The 23104-nt window shown below is 42.8% G+C and overlaps 2 protein-coding genes across 2 annotated transcripts in view; both read left to right on the top strand.

The window, feature by feature from the left end:
- Window positions 1-23104, top strand: part of SMIM43 (small integral membrane protein 43) — a 243752-nt gene that overhangs the window by 21126 nt on the left and 199522 nt on the right. The gene's annotated exons all lie outside the window — the stretch shown is intronic.
- ANXA5 (annexin A5) overlaps window positions 1-23104 on the top strand; it is a 26358-nt gene continuing 3254 nt past the window's right edge. Inside the window, exons 1-9 of the mRNA XM_081021437.1 lie at window positions 1-119; window positions 518-559; window positions 10394-10478; window positions 11327-11421; window positions 11846-11959; window positions 16975-17065; window positions 18161-18240; window positions 19175-19231; window positions 22671-22764. Of these exons, the coding sequence (XP_080877563.1) occupies window positions 551-559; window positions 10394-10478; window positions 11327-11421; window positions 11846-11959; window positions 16975-17065; window positions 18161-18240; window positions 19175-19231; window positions 22671-22764 (625 nt within the window). The 5' untranslated portion in view covers window positions 1-119; window positions 518-550. The remainder of the gene's footprint in view (window positions 120-517; window positions 560-10393; window positions 10479-11326; window positions 11422-11845; window positions 11960-16974; window positions 17066-18160; window positions 18241-19174; window positions 19232-22670; window positions 22765-23104) is intronic.

Consider the following 23104-nt stretch of genomic DNA (forward strand, 5'->3'; position numbering starts at 1 on the left):
ACGACGCTTGGCCGCAGGGCGTGGCAAGCAGCGAGAACCGCAGCGCTTCCCTCGGCGCCTCCACTCTGTGCGCGTAATCGCTGCCGTGCGCTTCGCTGCTCCCCGTCGGCCGAGTTTCGGTGAGTTCCGCGGGCGTGTGGTCCAGGAGTTGTGGAGTGGAGAGGGGTAATGACACTTCATGGAGAAGTGTAGTGAAGGCTCTTGCAGTGCTCTAATAAACATAAAATAAAGCCCTGCGGTATATAAGTAATGCGTAAACATCGTTGCAGGAGGGAAGGCATTCTCTGTCTGTGATAGTTCCGTGCGCCTGCTGAAGGGAAGGGGGGACGTGGGGACACGTTTGCCGGGTTGGGCGTTGGCTTCCGACGTGACGATTGCGAAATCGGAACTTCTGGGCGCTGGCAGGGAACCCACCGCTCCGCCTTTTTGCGCCCCCGCGTTTCCTGCGCCCTTTCCAGAGTTTACTGGCAACAGCACAGAGCACAACCTGATACTTTCTGCTCGTCTTCTCTTGCAGCGTCTCTTCTTCGCCGGATCGATTCCCGAAACAATGGCAAAGGTGAGTCATACCCGGCTTCCTTCTCTTTCTCCTTATTAAAATGTGTTTTATTAAATTAACGAAGTGGGTGGGCGGGGAAGCAGCCTTGGCGCCATCTTGCAGGGCACTCATTTATCTGTATGGGTTCCTTCTCCCAGTCTGTCTCTGAAGAGCTCAGGGCGATGTGCAGGGTCTCTAACCGCCCTCCCTCTTTATTACAACCCAGTGAGGTAGGTTAGGTTGAGGGAAAGTCTCATTAAAACTCACAAAGTAAGCTCTGCAAAGGAACAGTCATGGTGGCTGTTGCCTTTAAAATGATGCTGCTATGGCAGAGACATAACAAAGTTTTCCTTCCTCTCTTAATTACTTGGAAGTTGGCACCTGGCAGTACATGTGAAAAGGATCTAGGGGTCTTGGTGGACCACAGGCTTAACATGAGTCCACAGTGTGATACAGCAGCAAAAAAAAAAGCTAATGCAATCCTAGGCTGCATCAACAGAATTATAGTGCCCAGTTCATGGGAAGTAATACCTGTAGTAGCACTCTATTCTGCCTTAGTCAGACCACGCTTGGAATAATGTATCCAATTCTGGGCACCACAATTTCAGAAGGATGTTGACAAGCTGGAACATGTGCAGAGGAGGGCAACCAAGATGATCAAGTGTCTGGAAACTAAGCCTTAGGAGGAGCGCTTGAAGGAGCTGGGTATGATTATCCTGGAAAAGAGGAGACTGAGAGGAGATGATATGATAGCCATCTTCAAATATCTGAAGGGCTGTCACATGGAACAGGGGAGATGCTTGTTTTCTCCTGCTCTGGAGGGTAGGACTCGAACCAGTAGTCTTCAAGTTACAAGAACGGAGATTCCAACTAAACATTCAGGAAAACTTTCTGACAGTAAGAGCTGTTCAGCAGTGGAACAGACTCCCACAAGAGGTGGTGGACTCTCCTTCCTTGGAGGTTTTTAAACAGAGATTGGATGGCCATCTGTCATGGATGCTTTGGCTGAGATTCCTGTATTGCAGGGGGTTGGACTAGATGACCATCTGAGACCCTTCCAACTCTAAGATTCTATAATTCTATGACCTTGACAGTCTGTTTCCCCATCATTTTTCTTAGTCCCTGCCTTACTGAAGAGGAGTGTTTTCTGGTGGGTGGGGAAGTCTGCCCTACAGATAAAAGGGACTTTCACTTCTGCCCTTAACTTTCATACTGCTTAGTGCTGAATTCCGTCTGAGTCAGTCTATCCAAGAGTTTTATAGAGAGACAGAATCCGTAGCAACGCGAGTTCAGCCTAATCATGTGAAATCCACGTCAGACTTTCCCCCATTTTCCATTCTTTTAGCCAAGTTTTCTGCACTGTAGTTTTGTGCTGTGAGTGGGCGTTGCCTGTTTCTAGTGGTTAAGAAGCGAGAAGCCAGGCAGAGAGAAAGATTCCAAATTCCACTTTCCTCCTCCCTCTGTTTTCTATTACTTACTCCTTGTGGCCAGACTTCTTTTGCATTACATTCATTTTCTATCTCTCTGAATGACTTTTTTCTTTATAAACCTTAAAGTTAATTTTTTTCTGAATGTATATGAAGACTTTTCAGTATCATCACAAGACTTTACTTTTGAAGTGTCCAGGAATGGCAGCTGAAGGACTAAACACATGGGACTACAGATATTTTATAAGTTTACAAAAAACAGCCATTTGCCCCAGTGTCATAGTGCTAGCCCAAATTGCCCCATCCCTGAGCTGCTATTAACCAGAGAGGAAGAAACGTATGAGGTTAATACTGTAGTTTAAATGTGCAACTTTATTTTTCTGTATTGCAATAGCAGCTTTGAGGAATGACACTGAGTTGAGAAATCAGTGTGGTGCTGAGGCTCCACAGGTCCTGTGCAAATCGAACTTCCTCACACTGGGGCTGCTGTCTGTAACATAAGATGTTTGGATTCCAGTTAAGGAACTCCCCTATCAGATGTAGTTTGACTCTTAAGAAAGCTTGGAAAACTCAAAAGAGGACTCTCTGGGAAAAATGGGCCACTCTATATGTGGCAGTTGTAATGCAACTTGGTTGTAGGTAAATGATTTTCTTTCATAAATAGATTGGGAGCATGGCACAGTGGGAGAGGCCTTTAAGCTTTTGCCCCGGCCTCATTCCTGGTTGGAACATGTCCCCATGTTTGTCACACAGCTCCCACTGGCACTAGTGGGTCCAGCTGCTTTGCTATCACTCAGTAACTTTGAGGGGATTGTGCAAAATGACTCCGTTGTAAGATGTTGTCCTGAAGGCTTTATGTGATATGGTGCTTTTGCTCAAAGTGTTTAATCCAGTGTTTCTCAACCTTTTTCCTATGCGGCCCCCTCCCAACATTGTTTCCTTCCTGTGCCCCCCTCATGGGCGTAGCCAAGGGGGGCGGGGGCCAGCTGCCCCACCAATAAGTAAAAATCAATACAAATCTGAGGTTCTGCCCCCCCAAGAAAAGTCTGCCCCCTAACAAAAATTCTGGCTATGTCCATGCCCCCCCATCCCTCTGGCAGAAAGGTAGCTATTTAAATGTTTTGTTTGTAAATAGGACATACTTTATTTATATTTTTTATAATTTATACAAAAAAAAAAATGCAAAAAATGATGGGAACATAATGAAATATTGTTGAAGCAGAAAAACCACACCCTAGAATGGAGCTGGAAGGGTCATCTTTCTAGTGCAACCCCCTGCAATTCAGGAAACTCAGCTCCATGACAGACGGCTATCCGACCTCTGCTTAGAAACCTGGGCTGATGCTGCTGGTGGGCCCTGCACCCCTCTGCAACATCCGAAGGTCCTGATCCGCTAGGCGCTGGGGTGGATCGAACCCTGCGCCTTGCAGAGTCAGGCCCAGGCTGCCACTGGGCCCAGCACTGGCAGCAGCAACAAGCAGTTCCGGCTCGCCCAGCCCTACTCATTGCCACCCCACCACCGCAATTACCTGACCTGGAGGTTCTGGATCGCAGGCTCTAGTGGTCAAAACGGGAGCCTCAGCTATCGCCCTCTCCCACTGAAAACAAACCAGGACCGCTCCAAGAAAACACACATGGCAAAAAGGAGCATTAGGCCCTGGTGGGCCACCCTCTTACCTGCTTGTGATTGGCCACGCGGGACAGCCAGCCAATCAGGATTAAAAAATAAAATAAAATTATTTTCACCATTTCTCACTTCCCTCTGTGGCCCCTAGCCTTGTGCTGTGCCCCCCCCCCCCATTTATACATTTTCACTTTGAATATCCTGGGGGGAGCAGGGGGGGCATATGGCCCTCAGTTGGGAAACACTGGTTTAACCAGAAGTTGGTTGCCATTCATAAACATGAGAATCAACACTCAGTCTGAACAAAACATCTGAGAAAAAGACATTGACATGGGGCTACAATCCAGGAGGAAGCTGGGCTACCTACACATTGAGCATCCTTGCTCTGTTCCCAGACCTTCGTGTGTTGGGTGTATAGGCTTTTTCACATGGCCAGGGAACCCCAACTGTCTGTGCTTCCTGAATTTCATGGGGAGCCTAAGCGTTTTCTGACAAATATCCATAGGTTCTCTCTTCAGATCTTTTACTCAACACAGGAAGATATGAGTTGGAGATATCAGATCCAGGAACAGCATTTGTGCGCCTCTCCATGCATTCATTAGAATGTGTGTGAGATAACTTCTGAAGAGGGAGTAAGAGGCAAAATAATGTGAAGTACCCGGCTCAGCTCATACAAACATTCCATTTTCTGAATTCCATGAAGCTTAGTTTGATCTTTGAGAAGATAGATGAGACAGAGAAACAGCTTGATTATTTAATCGGATGATGAATGATGTAAATGAAGTAAATAATAAGGGGCTCAGAACAGCTAGTTTTGTCTGCAGTTACTCTGATTCTTGAAGCCTGGGAAATAAGTCTGTTCAAATATCTTCCACATCATATCTAGTCTGGCACTGTGATAACATTCAAAGCAGCATGGGCAAATCTGGCTTATGAGGAATGAACAAGCAGGAGCTAACTACAAGTGAAGTAAGATAATTTATTAGTCTTATGGAAGGCATGCTAAAGAGTAGATTACAGAAGTTACTGGCACTTAGCATTTGCCTAGTCTTGCTCTGCTGTAGCCTGGGTTGACTAACAGTTGTAATGTTATATCACAGTACTGTCACCTAATGTCTAGAATAACCACCTTGCTGCAATGATTACCCACGTCCTTTGTAATTGGAGTAGTTTAGCTTTTCTAACAAAGCTGTTTCTATAGTAGCGGTGCACAACTGTTACATGCTTGGATGTTGTCCCAAGATGCTAGGAAAGGAAGCCCAGGACATTAATTGAGTTGATTGCAATGTGTGTACATTTGGAGAATATGCAGTATAAAAGATGTGTGTACTGTTTTTAGGTATGTTTAATTGGGCAGTCCTTAAACCAACATTGCTACTTTTTCTGGGTTTTTAAAAATAATTTTGTACGAAGGGCCTCTACTCATGTACAGAGTGTCTTCCTACTCAAGAATGCACATTTGAAAAAAAAAAGGGTCACTCAAATGGCTTAAAACCTGAACAGTCCTTGCCACACATCCATGATTTGTTATGAAACTATTTATATTCAGGGAAAGTATATTGTAAAATATATGCATATTGCATCAGCTGGAAAGGGTGGGGCACATCCATTAATTTAGCTTTTTAAAAACCATAGGTTTGGTTCTTTTCTGGTTGGTGCTCATAAGGTAAAGGTAAAGGTACCCCTGCCCGTACGGGCCAGTCGTGTCCAACTCTATGGTTGTGCGCCCATCTCACTTAAGAGGCTGGGGGCCAGCACTGTCCGGAGACACTTCCGGGTCACGTGGCCAGCGTGACGAAGCTGCTCTGGTGAGCCAGCACCAGCGCAGCACACGGAAACGCTGTTTACCTTCCTGCTAGAAAGCGGTACCTATTTATCTACTTGCACTTAGGGGTGCTTTCGAACTGCTAGGTGGGCAGGAGCTGGGACCGAAAGACAGGAGCTCACCCCGCCGCGGGGATTTGAACCGCCGACCATGTGATCGGCAAGTCCTAGGCCCTGAGGTTTTACCCACAGCGCCACCCGCGTCCCGGTTGGTGCTCATACTCCTTTATAAAAAGAAAAATGATTGATTCATTCATCTATCTTTCATAACATACATGATCTGCATGTATGTTGCACTTCAATATAGGAATTGGCCCCTAGAGCACACATCCCTGGAGACACAAAACAGGCTCATTCATATTGGGAGCACACTCAGAAGTGTTTTCCTGTTAGCGTGGGTGGCACTGTGGTCTAAACAACTGAGTCTCTTGGGCTTGCCGGTCAGAAGGTCGGCGGTTCGAATCCCTGTGACCGAGTGAGCTCCTGTTGCTCTGTCCCAGCTCCTGCCAACCTAGCAGTTCAAAAGCACGCCAGTGCTAGTATATAAATAGGCACCACTGTATTGGGAAGATAAACGTGTGCTCTGGTTTCTGCCACGATGTTCCATTGCACCAGAAGCAGTTTAGTCATGCTGGCCACATAACCCGGAAAGCCGTCTGTGGACAAACACCAACTCCCTGGCCTAAAAGTGAGATGAGTGCCGCAACCCCATAGTTGCCTTTGACTGGACTTAACTGAACAGGGGTCCTTTACCTTTACTTATATATACATAAAACAATTTTTCAGAGCAGGGCGGACTTGAAACATTACAGGTTTGTTGCTGTCCAGGCCATGCTTGGTTGTTTCCCATCCTGCTTTTATTTCTCGTCCTGCAGCATTTTTAAGGTTTTTGAAGCATTTTGTTGACTGTGGGAAGTGGGGTGGGGGGAGAAGAAGAATGGTATGGGACACATTAATACAGACTTTTAAATACTCAGTGCTAGCTTCTGCCAGTAAAATTAGCAATAATAAATGGGTCGGGGATGCAGGTGCAATGGCACAAATTGGTCAAAATAAATTGGCTGCTCACCCACCCACAAGTGTTCTAATGGAAGAGAGCCAGGAAGAGACCTCTTTCCAAGTCAGTTTCACAAAAGCATGGAGCTTTGCTATGAGGTGCAGGCATAGGATTGCAAAAAGGAACAGTGAAGAAGAAAGGCCTTCGAATCCAGTGTGAGTCATGTTGTCTCTTTTCCACTATCTGAAAACAGATGGTGCGATTCCGCAACAAGCTGCTGGTTTGGAGGGACCCAAGAAGAATATAGTTGTTCTCTTGGATCAATTATCAAAGGAGAACATGGATTGGATTTTAATAGTGGTGTAGCAAACAAATGAATAGGCAAGGGTGATGTTCTTAAAAGTAAGTGCTTAGGAATTGATGGTGTAGCTAAGGACCAAAAGTGGATGGTTATGCAACAGACAGCCTTGCAATGTTTTTTAAAAAAGGAGAAGTAGCTGCAATCTGGTGTGAAGGAGTGGTGGAAGGAGAGACTACTTAACCCTTTCCCATCCTGTTGTTGTCTACTCAAAATCCCTCTGTTGATTTTTCTTCCCACGGAGTGGGAGAGAATTACAAAGTTTTCTCATTTATAAAGGATATTTTTAATGGGAAAATGGCAGGAGAGGGAAGAGTTAAACAGTCTTTCCTCTGTTGAACTTCCATTCAAACTGGCAGGTTTCCATAACTCCTATTGTTTTTAAACTAAAGCAGCCCACAGGCCTTGGGAAGCTGTTCAAACATACCTTGGCTGATCTTTCTCTCCCCTTACATCACTGCTTAGCTTGTCTTCTCTCCCATTCACCTTCTGCTAACTCTCCTGTTTTCAGAGCACACGTATGTTTGCAGACTGTAGTCTCCCCACCACCACCCAGATAGCGTTGTTTACATAGTTCAATACTGGCAGCTGTCCTGGCTAATGAATTAATGGGCAGGCTGGTAGTGTTCCGCCTGGGTTCTGCCGCAGCAAAATCCTAGTAAGTTACCTTCACAATGAATGTCACTGTCTTTAGTCGGAATGCTAGCATTACAGTGGTTAAACATGCATATACTTGCAAGAGGAGGGCTTCCAATCATCTGAGCTGTTTAACTAGGATTGCTTGTGTGTGAACGGAAGCTCGTTGCAAAACTCTGCATGCAGGATTGAGTCTTCAGTGTACTGCATGCTCCTCCCCAACCCTTCTGTGGTATTTCTCTCCATCACAAGCATTCTGCTGGCATTTGCCCACACATGTTATGATAAGATCTGGAAATGAACACTTATGCCAACTCTGTGTAACTCTTTCTTCCTAACTGCACACGGCATTGCAAACAGCCTGTTCTCAGCATGTTCTCTTAATTGTAGTGTAAGTGTTGTAACCCTAACACAAACATCAGACAGCCCCAGAAAACTTAGCTGAACTGGGGAATTAATTCAGCCATACTGAAAAAAAGCAAGTACCTCTTTAATTTGGCTGCAGTATCTTTCCCCCTCATATGTATTTAATGCCAAGATGAAAAAAATAATCCTTGCTGATCTCCTAGTCTTGAGACACTTTCAGATTAATTTTTTAAAACCTTCCTCCACACCAGTTCATACTCTAATCAAAAGGTTATTTTAAACTGATTTCAATAGACAGTATACATGCATCAGTCTTCTTATCCAAACACTCCTTTAAACCCAAATTTTATTTATTGATTCATATTTTAAAGCTAAGAATCATTTGTAAGCAGTTTGTAATAAGAATAACAGGGGCCTGCAGTTATTGGCCTTGATATGAAAAATGGAGGTCACGAATTTCCTCTTTGCTAAGGAAATGCCTTACTAGCCAGTTGTTTCAGACAGGCAGGCAAGGAGCTTGTAAGCTTGACCCTTTGTAAGGAAGATGCTTTGGGGCCTTGCTTCCAGGTGTCCAAGAAGGGCTCTGGTTGTCTTGCCTGCGGGGAAAGGGGTTGTTAGAACAGTTGGAAGGCAGGGGTGCTGGACAGCTCCCCTCAAGCAGTCAAACAACCCTTGGCCTTCCAGCCTTGGAGCTGGGAGGGAGCAGAGTCACTGCACAACTGCTGGAATAATCCTGTCTTAAATCTTCCACTACAAAGATGGTGGTGGTGGGCCTAGTCATTTGCTAGAGGACACTGGCACCCTTGCCACAATGAGCAGAAACATAGAAGTCTGAACAATAGTATTTATTTGTATTGATTATAAGTTTGGGCAGGGTATGCCAGTGGATGTGGAGATAATCATTCTGAATTTAGGGGCAGAAAAATAGTGTGTACTAGTCTTTTGGGGTCTTTTGAGCTTTCTAGTCCAGAATAAATTGAATAAAATGTGTTATGTCTGACATGTTGTTATGTTGCCTGTTGCATTTACTTTGCCTAGATTCTTTTTTTTTTAATGTAGTGTAGCATGGCAGCTATCCTACTGGGATATAATGATTCCGCTTTGGCTTAGAATAACACACACAGCTGCTGCCAGATAAATTACAGCTGCTGTTCAGATGCCAATTCTGTTTTGTCCTCTGTCTTTGCCTTTGACTGATGGTTGCCCTCTGAACTAGATCCCTTTTCCAAGTTTTCTAACAATAGAGCAGATTAATTGAAACTGGCGAATAAAGAGTTGAATTTCCTTGCTGGAGTCAGAGAACAATGCTAGCTTAATATAACCCAACAAGTAAGAATAAGAAGATACTTACTGCCATATTGTGAAACTTGCACATACTGTTACAATATCAGTAGTGTAGACTGTAAAACTGAGGGTTATTTGGAGGAAAGGAACAGACGAAAAAATGAAATGGCCCTTCACACAACTGTTTTATTACCATAGGTTGACATCTAGGATAGATTCAGGTGAGTATCTGAGGTTGTGAAGGCATGAGGGAGTTCTTCATGTGGTGACCATTTGTAAGCAAATACATTGGTGTACCACAAATCTTTGTTTCCCCTTCCTGTTTACTCTGCATCTTAAAGGAATTTCATGAGGTGGTGGTCTGGATTATCCTTGAAACTTCTAAAGTTGTCCATTTATCTTTGTTGTCAGTTCTGACAAGAGATCAGTAAGGAACCCATTCACATTATTTTGAATGGAATTGACATGTATTCTGGTGTCCCAACATCGTGTGACCACTGAGTCTTCTCTTCTCAGGTGTGTACCACTGGTGCACAAGGCAAATCCATGCACAGAACCTGCAGATTTCGGTCAGGAGGTGATGAACTGGATTTCATCTTGTAAATAAATTCAAAAAGCTGTGTACCCATTTGCCCAAACAAAAGTAATTGATTAAGTTACAACAGGAAGGCTCAACCATTGTGATTCCAAAGCACAAACTTTCCCAAGAACACTTGCCCAGTCCCTGAAGAGAAGGGTTGTATAAGGAGTCTTGTTTATGAAGACTGGGACACCTAGTAGCCATCTTGGACACCTATAATCCTAGACTTTTGGCCATTGTGGCTGGGGCTGATGGGAGTTTGAGTCCAACAACATCTGTGGAGGGCACCATGTTGGCTACCCCTGAATTTAGGGGCATATGAATTCTCTTCAAGAAAACGATGCGCTTTCGTGAAACTTTGTTTGTTTGTTTAAAAAACCCACACACAACATTTTATTTTGCCTTCTATATTTGGATGCCTTCTTCAGGGACTTGCATTAGATGTTTGGGAAGTGCAACTAACTAGCTTTTTGTCCAGCCCTTAATTATCTGACTGGAGGATTTTATCTTATTTTTGTGTTGGAAAGTTTTGTATTTTAAATATTTTATTTTTCAAACGTGTTTGTGCATCATAACATTGAGTCAAACTTGTTGGATTCTTATGGTTCATGTCTTTTAGATATTGTGTTAATGATTAATGATTAATGATTAATTAATAATCATTCGATGATTAAGGATTCCCCCCCCCCCCCGCTTTTGGAGTTATCGTAATATTGCCCAAACTGCAATGCCTTAATGTAATGTCGTGTTTCTTTCTAGTATACAAAAGGCACCGTGAAGGATTTCCCTGGCTTTGATGCTAGAGCTGATGCTGAGGTCCTTCGAAAGGCAATGAAAGGCTTGGGTAAGGCATTAATTGTTTTACAGACTAGGTGGACCATTATCAGTTAATCAACATGTTCGGATTCCTGCTTCATCCCTTGACATAGCAGTCATTCACTGATGTTTGGATAAGCAGGATATGACATACTTAGAAAAGCAATCATTAACAATGTGTTCCAGTAAAAGTAACTGTCCATCCCCCCCCCCCAACAGTGGAAGTCCTGTTCTAAAATAGTTACATTTCTCAGGAAATGTTAATTATTTTTTTCTAAAATAAGGGCATCACTGATTGATTAAAGTGTGAGCTGGAAGCATTGATTTGGCTTCATGATGTCAAAGCATAGACAAATTTAATTAGCTATTTGGCATCATTGGGAAGCCTGATCAGAATTAGAGTGATACTTGCTGCTCCCACTCAGATGCAGTGTTGTTGTATCACTAAATCTAATTGGTTGCCTAACACATAGTGGTTCTTGATTGGCTGGGGTTACCTTGGGAGAGGCAATTCCCCCTTTTTCTTTTAATGGCGTTGAAGCAGGAGGTTGGAGAACTAATTAGTTGCAAGCAGTGCTTGAAAAAAAGGTAATTGGAGTTCATGGAAATCTCCCTCATAGACCAGGTACTTTCATGGGCAGACATCTGGTATAGCCATGCCATACCAATAATGCATGTTAAAATATGTTTGGATTGGAGATTGTATAGTGAAGTAGAGAGCTATTTATATAACTTTCTTCTGGCAACACAGAATTTCTAGAAAGTGAATATTCATGTGTACTGTAGCCTATTTTCAATGCTTGACATATTCATCTACAAAATATTTATGTTCATCATTGCAATCAATCACTCTGTTTTTAATTTGCATAATTTAAGGAACGGATGAAGACCCAATTGTGAAGATTCTAACGAACAGAAGCAACAAGCAACGCCAGGAAATTGCAGTGGAATTTAAAACGTTGTTTGGCAGGGTAAGGAGGCTACTTTGGGTTGGGAGTTGATTTGTGTGCACTTGTCTGTGTAATATGGATTTAGTGATGAATAATACTTCAGGTCTACTGGTTGCAAATTTTTTATTACTCCATGCATGCAACCCCAAATAAATACCATACTTTTCTGTGTACAAGACTAGGTCTTTTTTAAACTAAAAAATAATGTTAAAAAAGGGAGGGATAATCTTATACATGGGGGCAATCTCCCCCCATTTTCTTAATTTTGAGTCCCCCAAAATAGGGGGCTTCGTATACATGGAAAAATATGGTATACACCCTTCATGAACTTTTCATTCATCCTAGTGATGTTCCAGTTTTTATGGCTGACGGGTTAATTTTAAACTGCATTTCTCATTAGTCAGGCATTTCTTATTAATTAGGCATTCTTCATTCTGTCAATTAGGACCTGGTTGATGACTTAAAATCGGAGCTTACAGGCAAATTTGAGAGACTGATGGTTGCTCTGATGAGACCTGCACGGCTTTTTGACGCCCATGCACTGAAGCATGCCATTAAGGTAAAATGAGTGGCACAAAATGAAAATATTGATGACTTTTTCTTTTTCTTTAGGAATGTATCTCCTATCATTATGTCTTCCTATCATTATGATGATGATCGTTCTGCTTGATTATTTATGGTGATTGCTTTCATTTTAATGATCTCATTTATTTTCTGATCCACCTGAGTAATTCCAGAAACATCTCAACCACTTGAGTTTTCAATGGTATTTTGTCTTGTGGAAGAAGTGCAAACAATGTCTGGTCCGTAAGAGTGTGTGCAAAAAAGCCATGCATGCCGAACGCTCGAATTTCACAATCACAAGGTGTCTTTCCTTTTAAAGTGGCCCTCTATGTAAAATTTATGAGCGAACCCCATTGTTCTGCTTCCAGTGGAAGTTTTTAATGGCCAATAATGGTTCTAGTTTGTGATTAAGTATATTATATGCATTGCTATTCTTAGGGATGGGGGAACCAGCAAGGAAAGTTCACAAGAGTTCTGCCTGATAAACACTGCATTTTGATTCACAGAGTAGCCAACCAGGTTCCTATGCAAAGCCCATTAATGGGACACAAAGACAACAACTTGCTCCCATGTTGCTTCCACCAAGAGGTATTAAGAGGCATCCTCCCTCTGGGCCTAGTGATTCATTGTGATTTAATAGCAACTGGCCACCGCTATATCTTACGATGGCAAATTCCGTAATTACCTGTTGTCTGCCCTGAATTACCTTCTCATCAATTTCATTAGATGGCATCAGTGAGAGGGAATAAAACTCCCTCACTTTCTTCACACCATGCATAATCCTGTACGCCTCTTATTATGTCTCCTCCTTTGCTGTCCCACTTTCTACTCTAAAAAAACCCTAGTTGTAGGTTTTCCTCATAAGGCAGGCCCCTTGTCATTTTTGTTGGCCTTTCCATGGAAGACAGATAACCATTCTGTAAAACTGCTCATATTTGGCAATTTCTCTCAGCACCTTTTGTAAGCACCTTTCCAATTTCAGCACAGGGCTTAGGCTGGGAAACAAAATAATCTTTAGATATTATGTGCAAATGCCTGGTTAGATCAAGAACGTTTAGCAGAGACAAGCCCTCCAAGATACAGTTACTTACTAGTACAGTTATTCAACTATATAAACTGTTTCCAGTTGCTTATCCACTCTGAGCAGAGTATTCTAGCCAAATATTGATTTTGCTTTCCCAGCTAGGAATTTGAGGGGGAAGGCAACTGGAAAGTTGACATACTGGGGTGGCTGAGTAAATGAAAGGACCATGATCTCATATTAATTTTAAGAGATAAAAATAATAATCATTAAGCTGACAGAAGGGGGAACAGGGATGGAATGGTTAATGATTAAAAGACTTGTTACTCAAGCCAGCTTGGTTATATTATGTAGAATGTGTAGACGTTTGTCGGAGGTTTGTGGTTTTTTTTAAGCCTGATGAAAGCAGCCATTGATAATTCTCCATGACCACCCACCTTACAACTTTTCTGATGTTTTACCCTCCTGCCTCAGAGGCTGGAATGACATTTTGGGTACTAGAACCCACACTGGGAGTCCACACCTCTGCAGGGCACCTGTAAATGGTGACAAGCACACGTTTGGAGCCTGGCTGGCTGAAAAGCAGTGGTTTACCTAGATTTCCAAAGGGACATTTCATTCATGAACCTGTCTGCATGTTGCAGAAGAGGCCTTCTTACACTTTCCTCCACTGTCTGTGGAGGCAAGGATCCATAGCCAGGCCTTAGTACTGGGCCCACCCTTTGAGTTTCACTTCCTACAAGGACTTGGCAAGGCCTTTTTCTGTGTGTTCAGATAGCAATTGAAGACAGTGCTGATTGAGTTTATTTATTATGATGTTCACTGAGCATTGATTTCTTCCCTCCCTGCCCCAGTTGCTGTTCAGTTTTTTTGTTTGTTTTGGTGCATTTTGTATTTCATTTTAGTGTATTATATAGTGGGTGCAAGCCACTCTTTCAGTCCTACATTTGGACAAAAGTGAAATGGTTTTCTAAATTATTAAAAAGCATCTAGTGGGAGAAGGTTCTGGGGGACAAAAGCAGGGAAAGGATTAAGCACCTTCTTTCCCCCACTGTTTCTCCATTGCAAATGCCCCAGATTTTCACACTTTGGTCTGCCACTGAAAGTTGAGTAGTAGCCCTATGAATGCTACAGGATAAAAATAGGGGAGCATCTTTGCCACTGCAATGGCTTGCAGTCTATTTCTTGCCCCAATTCAAACAACTTTACGTTGTTTGGCACTCCCAAAATATAGGAAGTAAATAAAAATAAAATACAGATTTTATACTGACAGTGGTGGAAAGCAAATACATGACCTCTTTGCTACATGGCAACTTCTGCACAAATTAGTGCAACTGACATCTCAACTCATCGAACAGATGGCATGAATTGGCCCTTGATTTTGAAGCATCCCTATGTGTTCAGAATAAAGAATTACTTTGTTCACAAGTGTTGCAAATACATGCTGAGTAGTAAGCTCTGAAAAGAGGGGAGTGAAGTGAATCAAAATGGTTTATCATCCATAAATTCAGCCAGATGTTTGCAGAGTAAATCTGGGCTTGTAGTGATAAGGTAGTTTAAAATATTGGCTTTCAAAGTATTATCTTGTAGAGTTGTAATGTGACCATAGATATTAGAAGAAAGATACATCTATACAAAGTAGCAATTAAGTAATTGCATTAGCAATGCAACTCTAGAACTATTTAGAGTCCTGGGCACTGTCAAGGTCACTTCCTAGCCAAAGGAATGCACACGGCTGATAGTTAAATATTTATTGTCAAAGATAACACACACAGTCACTTCTACAGCTCCGGATATCTACGCAATACCAATCTAACAGCTAGGCAGCTATTCCCTGGTCCGCGTTCTATGGAGCAGTTGCAGCAACAGGGGACCACCTCTGTTCCACCGATTTATGTACCTTCCACTGATGGGTTTCATGCATGTAGCCAGAGACTGTGTCTGCGTGGAAGCTTCCTCCATTCCTCCCTTTTGTATTCTCTCCTGGTTCTGGGGGACAGTGGTGTGGGATGTAAAACCACAGTCAAGTACAACATTCCTACAGTGGACATGTGACTTGAAGAGGGTGTGGTCTGTTGTACTAGCATGGAGGAGCACACGGCCTCCATGTTATGATCAGTGTGTGTGTTCTCCATTTTGGATGTTGCTATGTATTTGGAGAAGGGACTGCTTAGCCGCAGTCACTTGGGACTAACTTCTTTATGGAATAGTTCTAGTTGTTAAGTACAGTCATACCTTGGGTTAAATATGCTTCAGGTTGAGCATTTTCAAGTTACACTCCGTGGTGATCCGGAAGTAACGGAACGCGTTACTTCCAGGTTTCGCCACTCGTGCATGCGCAGACGCTCAAAATGATGTCACGCACATGCGCAGATGTGCAGTCGCGGGTTGCATTCTACTCAGGATGCAAACGGGGCTCCGGAACGGATCCCATTCACATCCAGAGGTACCACTGTACTGTAACCTAAGCCTACCTTCAGGGATATGTCTGGGAACCGGAATGAATCTGTGAGTAAACTATTTTTATAATAACGTTAATCAGATTCTTTTGTTTATTCTTTTAAGAGGGAAAGGCAAGGGATTTTACTAGGAAGGAATCTTTAATAGTAAGACTCAGATGAGTCAGGAGCAAGCTGATCGCTGCGTAATCTGAAAAGGGGGATGTTTGGAACTCTGCTAGAATATGGAACTTGCTAGCGCAAGTTTGGAAGGATATTATTAAATAATATATCCTCTCCTGCCTCCCCAATCATCCCCACAAGTGGTACATGACCGGGTGAGAAAGCACCTGGCCTTTCACTTGCCTGACCTGCCTCTTCTGCCTTATCTTCCTACCCATCCTATGCTCCACTCTCCAGCTCTGAAGCTTTTCCTGCCTCTGCCTCTTGCCTCCTGGCTGGTACAGATTCCCATTGACCACTGCCTCCTTCTCCTGATTCAGACTCCAGCTTGCTGCCCCCCCCCAAGTGCCGACAGGAATTGCAGTGAAATAACGTGGTCTCAGGAAACTCCTCTCCACCCACCTATTTTCTCAGGAAACAAGGCATATATTTCATTCTTGTTAAGAATTAGAATGGAGTTATGAACTAAGCTGAAGTTTCGTCTTCTGTTTTCTTCATAGACTTCCATTTTTAAAATAATAATAATAAAAAAAGTTTGTAACAACTGGTGATCAGAAGGGGACCTGAGGGCTGGAGGAAATTGGCTGCAAGCCACATCTGATCTGTGAGCTGGGCGTTCTCCTCTTTTGGTTTAACCCCCCAAAGTGGATCATTTCTGTCTTGAATGCTTAATAAATACATTCATTTATAATGAAACTTTTAAAAAGCAATCTTGATCCCATTAGCAGGCATGCTTATTTGCTCTTTGTATTTATTGGGCAACAAGAGCTGTTATAAAAGTAACCACTAATGGCTCTTAGCGCCTCTTCTTTGCTTCTGTTATAAACTTTGCTGGTGGAAAACGGTTGTATTGGAGGAAATAGGAGGCAGATTCAAGCACACACTTTCCTGTACACATACAGAGAAATACCATGACCTCATTGTCTCCGTTCCACAGCTGGACATCTGTCATCTGGCAGTACTACTGATAAGAGATGGTGGTCATTCTGTTCTTTGGTGAGGCGAAAACCATCCACTTGGCAGGCCCATTAGGATTTTCTTTTAGTTTTATTAAAAGGACCGTGTTGTAGGAATCCTTATTTCAGCTCTAAACTCTGCCACGTTTCCTGTGTGAGTCAGTGCAAATTCTATTTCTGGGTCTTCATGTACCCTTATTGACGTGGCATTCAGGAAGCAGAACTTTGTAGTCTTGAGCATTATGAATTTCTTTCAAATGCATTTTAAGTAATTAAACGTTTGAGGTGTGGTGTTTTTGTTTTTTTAAAGAAAATTCTGTAGAAAATGAATGTTCTCATGAGATTAAGATAGAGGTGTATATTGAACAAAAATAACTTACATTATTTCATCAACCAAATCCATTAATTACAGGGGGCAGGAACTGATGAAAAAGTCCTTACTGAAATTCTTGCATCCAGAACACCAGCTGAAATCCGGAATATAAAACAAGTTTATCAGGAAGGTAAAAGCAGTGCTTTTTCTGTGTTTTGAAATGCTATTGTACTTGCAGGAGCTTTTGTCTGTGCATGAAATAATAGAATAAGGAAAGTGGAAAATATACAGAATGCAACTTCAGTACTTGGAGAGATAAGGCTTGTAAAAGCTTCAAATGCCTTGTTTTGGGTGCACGTTCTTGTGCTTTGCACTACATAATTGAATTTCTTCCTTCAACATTTTCTTTAGAATTTAATTCAGTCAACGAACAGGATTCTAACAACATGTGAAAGAGGGAATTCGGTACCACTTAGTGATTTGAAAAGGCTTATTCTGAACCATTGATTGTAGATAAAGTATTTATTTCCTGGTTCAAAGTTCTATTAAGGCTGCTCTTTTCAGCATTGTTTATAAGTTACAGTCAATACAGTCAATTGGATGGGATTGCTTTTTTAAGGGGGAGGAAAATATCACAAAGCATAATAGAGTGAGGCAACCAATTCACACTGTTGTTTTTGTGCTGCAGTTTCTCTTTTCAGATAGGCTCTCTGGTAGCTCTACTATAGAGGAGGAATCTGCTGATGGTTAGCTTTGGGTAGCTGTGTGACTTGTAGTATCAATGAGCATGTCTGATCTCAGGGGTGGGAAACTGTTTGCATGGAGGGAGGGTAGAAGAATATCAGAAGCCCAGTCCACACCTTACCTTCACATAGATCTCTTGCATGAAGAGGAAGGAGACCAATGGCCTTGCCCCTGCCACATCCACTTGTCCAGTGTGGTTGTCTGTGAAGGGGCAGTTGTGCATGAATAGCGGAATGCATGAAAGTGACCCATGTGTCGGGCGACTGTGTCAATGTCTGTTTAAGTTTCTCATTTTTCCAGTCTTCGGTTCACCATATTTCCACATCAGTGCAACCTCTTTTAAAAAAGAAGGCCCTGGTGCAATTTGGTGCAGATACACACATTTTTGCGAGCAATGTAATGTATGTAATATATGTTTTCATTCATAAAAAACGTACTTCGGAGACTTGCAATTCTAGTTGTTTAATATACATATGTATGACATCAACATAAAGTAGCTCACATTTTGTACAGTGATGGGTGTGTTCCCTTTTTTTTGCAGAATATGAAGCTGACTTAGAAGATCATGTAACTTCAGACACTTCTGGTTTCTATCAGAGGATGCTGGTAGTTCTTCTTCAGGTAAGCATCCACAGTAGATGGCTTAAGCAGGAAGTTCAAGGCAAGGGTTGCTTTATTTAAAGTGGAGTCTCTGCATTATGGCTCCAGTATATGTTTTGTGGGGGGTGAGATTCATCTCCCCCAAGCCTGTTTATACGTGGGTCCTTGCTTCTTTAAGGGTATAGTTCAGACATTTTCCCCTAAGAGCCTGTGTCCCATAGAACACAGGGTGGAAGGAAAGCATGAATCAAAGAGCATAAATGTTGTAAGTTCTGGGGTCCTGTCCCAATTTCCTAGACCATCTTCACCATTTCCTCTTATTATTTTCTTTTTAAGTGACTTTCCCCCTTCCTTTCCTCCTTCGTACCTGCTCCTTGGAACCCCTACACCAGTTTTAGTAGTACTGTAGAAAAGGTTACTATTGCAGGATGGGTGTCTCTTGTCCAAATGTGCCATCCTTGACAGTAAGGGTACTTTCCAACAGATTTTCCCTCGGGTCTTGGCCTGTTTAGTATCCACAGCTCAAATGCAACATGGCGGCCATGCACAACTTGGCTCTGTCTATCTGCATACTGGAGACAGTGAATCACATAGGGCATGTGTAGCCCATGCACAGTGCCTACCAAAGAAGGCTGAGGTGGCTGCAAAAAACTCTTTGGGAAGGACCATAGCTCAACCGTAGAGCATCTGTCTTACATGCATCCCAGGTTCAATTCCTGCCATCTCCAGGTAGAACTTGGAGAAACTTCCTGTCTGAAACTATGGAGAGCTGCTACCAGTCAGTGTAGACAATACTGATTGAACCATTGGTCTGACTCGGTATACGGCAGCTTCTTGTGTTTCTCTTTGCCATATCTAAACCTTTTTCGACAGTGCAGAATTTTTATACCTAAGTATATTCATCTCATTATATTCATGAACCCATTCTATCCCCCCCCCCTTTTATCTCATTTAGGCCAATAGAGACCCTGATAGCCAAGTGAATGAAGCGCTGGTCGAGAAAGATGCTCAGGTAAGACTCTCTACTTGTCCTTTCCCCCAAGCGTTTTTGAAAAAGCACCCTAAAAATACATGCAAGTAGAAGTTCACTTTGAGGGTGCAATTCCAGCATGGAAATGTAGTTCTGCAGCCCATTCAGTTGTGCGTGCATTGAGAATACAGGCCTTACAAATTATTTTTATTTCCCTTGTTTTCATCTTACATTCTGCAGTCACTGCATTGTACAAACTTGGCAAATAAAGGAAGCACTGTTTGGAACTGGTCCCGAAGGGCCCCTGCATTTCAGAGCCCTGTTCTCAGCCTGTAAAAGGCATACATTTTGAATATTTTTGCAAGTGAGAATTCCTGGAGTGTTTTGATGCAACTTACTGAGCCTCTGTTAAGCTTGCAGCCACCATTTTCATTTTTTTTCAGAATGATCCATTCTGAGGTGCCTTTAGGGAAAGAAATAGCTGCAACCAAAAAAGAGTGAACCTCACTTTTTTGGGTGCGGTGGCCATCAATTTCTTTCCATTCTGGGAAAACCGCCAGCAGCCTGATAGAGGCTCAAGAACGTTAATAGGTCTCCCCATTCCCAAACAATAAGAAAGAAGGGGGTGCAGGTTCACCTTCCTCTTTTGATGAGGTCCCAAACTCTTCAAACCTAAGCTGGTGATTCTCTCTGGAAAATGTTTGTTTAAGCCTTGACTGGCCTGTTAGAGGGAGCATTTTGCAGCATCCCATCTGACCTTGGGTCATTCAGTAGGAACATGCTGAGCCTGGCACTAATCTACGCTGCTGCACAGCTATCCTGGGTTAGCGATCGGCCATCCTTCATTCTGACGTGCAACAAGGTCACAGGGTTGTATCCAGTGCTGCACCAGTAGGGTCCACAGATGCAACTGGACTTCTGTCTCCTCTTCTCCTCCTTCACACACCCCAAAATCTGCTCCAGTGTGTCTACCAACCCAACTGCACCACTCTTAACATTAAAAAAAGATAAGTGGGAAGGAGATGGGACCCACCAACACCCCAACAATAACTGAGCATGTTCAATGGCTGTAGAAGGCTGACTATCCCATGATTCGAAATGGAAAAGCAAGAGGGAAGAGAATGGGGTATCCTGAACGAGGGTGTTCCATTTTGCAACGTGCTGCAAGTCTCGCTTGTGTGTCATAGTATATGTGTTAATTCAGATCTTAGCGGTGACTCATAAGAGGGTGGAGTGAGTGCTAAAACCATTCATGTAAAATTACTTTGATGGGATTCTTTTTGGGAAGCAGATGAATAACATTTTCCATGGTTCGTTCTCTCTCTCTCTCTCTCTCTCTCTCTCTCTCTCTCTGTGTGTGTGTGTGTGTGTGTGTGTGTAAGCTCTGAGTTGGTTTACAAACAGGAAAAAGGAGTGGTAGCAACAAAGTAATCGCTTAGGTCACACTGTATTTTAGAGCAGACTGGCTGGGAAGTTAATTATAGTAATCTTAGCTGCTTCATCACAGGACAAGTTCATCAAATGTTATCGCTTTCCATTTTAAATTTTTTTTCTTGCCAAGAGGAGGTTCCTCCCAGGGCAGGTTTTCATGGTTCCCAAAGTATCCTTCATTCTGGTACCTTTCTTAAAAAATTAAAATTAAAATTCAGTAGTATTTCAACCTCCCTTGAGAGTATTTTTTAAAATGCGATGTGGTGTTGATTTTTTAAAAATTAAGTACTGCTTGTACTTGACCAGTGATATCCCACTACTGTATTTCTAGCTGGGAAACCACACTACTGCTATTGCTGCAGTATGTCTTTGCAAGAAATACTCCTCTTAAATGAGAGAGTGAGCACACACCTCTACCCTAGTGTTGCCCTGTGTTTTGCCAGCTACAAAATGGGACCTGGTGACCTTCCATGGTCTAGGCCTATGGCTAGGATAGACACCCTGGTAGACAAGTGGAAGGCCATAGCTGGTAAAGCACCTGCTTTGCATGCCAAAAGTTCATTTCCTTACATCTCCAGAAACACACTTGCCTGAAACTGTTGAGAGCTGCTGCCAGTCAGTGTTGGCAGTGCTGAGCCAGATGAACCAGTGGCCTGACCAGTTATATATGGCTGCTTCCTATGTTCTATAGCAGGGGTCGGCAACCTAAGGCCCGGGGGCCGGATGCGGTCCAATCGCCTTCTCAATCCAGCCTGCAGACGGTCTGGGAATCAGCATGTTTTTACATGAATAGAATGTGTCCTTTTATTTAAAATGCATCTCTGGGTTATTTGTGGGGCATAGGAATTCATTCACACACACCCCCAAAATATAGTCTGGCCCACAACATGGTCTGAGGGATGGTGGACCGGCCCACAGCTGAAAAAGGTTGCTGACCCCTGTTCTATAGAGCATGCAAAAGGATTGTGGAAAAGCCATAGTGAATGGAGCATTTAATGAGGTTCTCCAAAATAATATATTGACATTGCCTTTTGGGACTGTTGGTTGTTTGAGTAGCAAGATTGACACAAGTCTGCTTTTGCCATGACACAAATCCAGTATCACTTGAATAATGGGATGTTGAAGCATTAAGCACGTGCAAATACTTCAACTTTGCAGTATGCAAAACAGTTACTCCCTTTAGCAGTGTGACACACCTTATTTAAACAGTTAACTGCTTGTGCCGCAAGAAACTCTGGATCCTGGGGATTTGTTAGCGGATAGGTCTGCTTTATAGAAGCGGTTGGGCTAGATGATTGCATGCAGCCTTCCTGCTTCATGATATTTATACATTTATAACCCAAGTAGTGAAGTTCCAGCAACTGCCAATGCATCTTGTCTCGGAAAGATCCTTAAATTAAGCATCATTTATGGTTTCTTGCTAGATCACATGGGAAGCCACTGACATTTTAATGTATGAATCATTCATATTTCAAGAAAGGGTGTCAAATGGATAATATGTGACTGACCACAATTTACCCCCTTTCACAAATAGCAGTCCTTGGAATGATTGTACGTAAACACAGAATGATTGTATACCTTAAAAACAGCCCAAAGGCATTTATTAAAAGAGGAGGCAATTTCATTATGAAGCACGCTGTTGTTGTTGTTATTTCGATTTAGATCCCATCGTTCCTCCTGAAGGAGCCCAGGGTGACAAATATATAAGTAATGAAACTAAGAGTGGGGAAAGGGTGAAAGGGGCATTGAGGTATCTTGTCCAAGGGACCCCCCCAAAAAACCTTGATCTATTACTGTGATAAGGTATCATTCCAGAAGAATGAATGTGGCAAATGTAGTTCTATAAGGGATAGTTCAAAACTTCTGTGCCTAAGTAGAGTGGAGTTAGGTTCTTTGGTCTTAAGTCCCAAGCCTAAGCTGCCCCTCAGACATTTAAGGGCTTTGTGGCTAAAGCTTTTCCCCTCTGGTGGTTTTCTTCACAATATGGTAAAGTACATTTGCTTTTGGGAGAGAAAACCTTAACTCTATTTTCTTCTTCTGATTTTAACAGGAGCTGTTTAGAGCTGGTGAGCTGAAATGGGGAACCGATGAAGAAAAGTTCATCACCATCCTGGGGACTCGCAGTGTGACTCACTTAAGGAAGGGTGAGGAAAACTAACATTTTGGGCTCTCTTTTTAAAGGACTGCAATCATCATACTCAGCCAATAAAGCGAGATGAGCGCCGCAACCCCAGAGTCATCCACGACTGGACCTAATGGTCAGGGGTCCCTTTACTTAATCATCATACTGGACGTGCAAGTGGTGGTGGGGGGGGGGAAGCTTCAACAAAAACCAGGTCTTGGTTTTCTTTGTGGGGTGCCCTGGTTCTGATCCAAGGTGAACTTGACCTGGTTTAGAACATTTCTCCTTGACATGCTAGCAGATTGTGGGGGTATAGATAATACACTCCTTACTTTCAATCTTAAGTAGAATGGTCCATGTTA

Source organism: Podarcis pityusensis (assembly GCF_964106645.2).
Source record: "Podarcis pityusensis genome assembly, chromosome: 9".
Classification (NCBI taxonomy): domain Eukaryota; kingdom Metazoa; phylum Chordata; class Lepidosauria; order Squamata; family Lacertidae; genus Podarcis; species Podarcis pityusensis.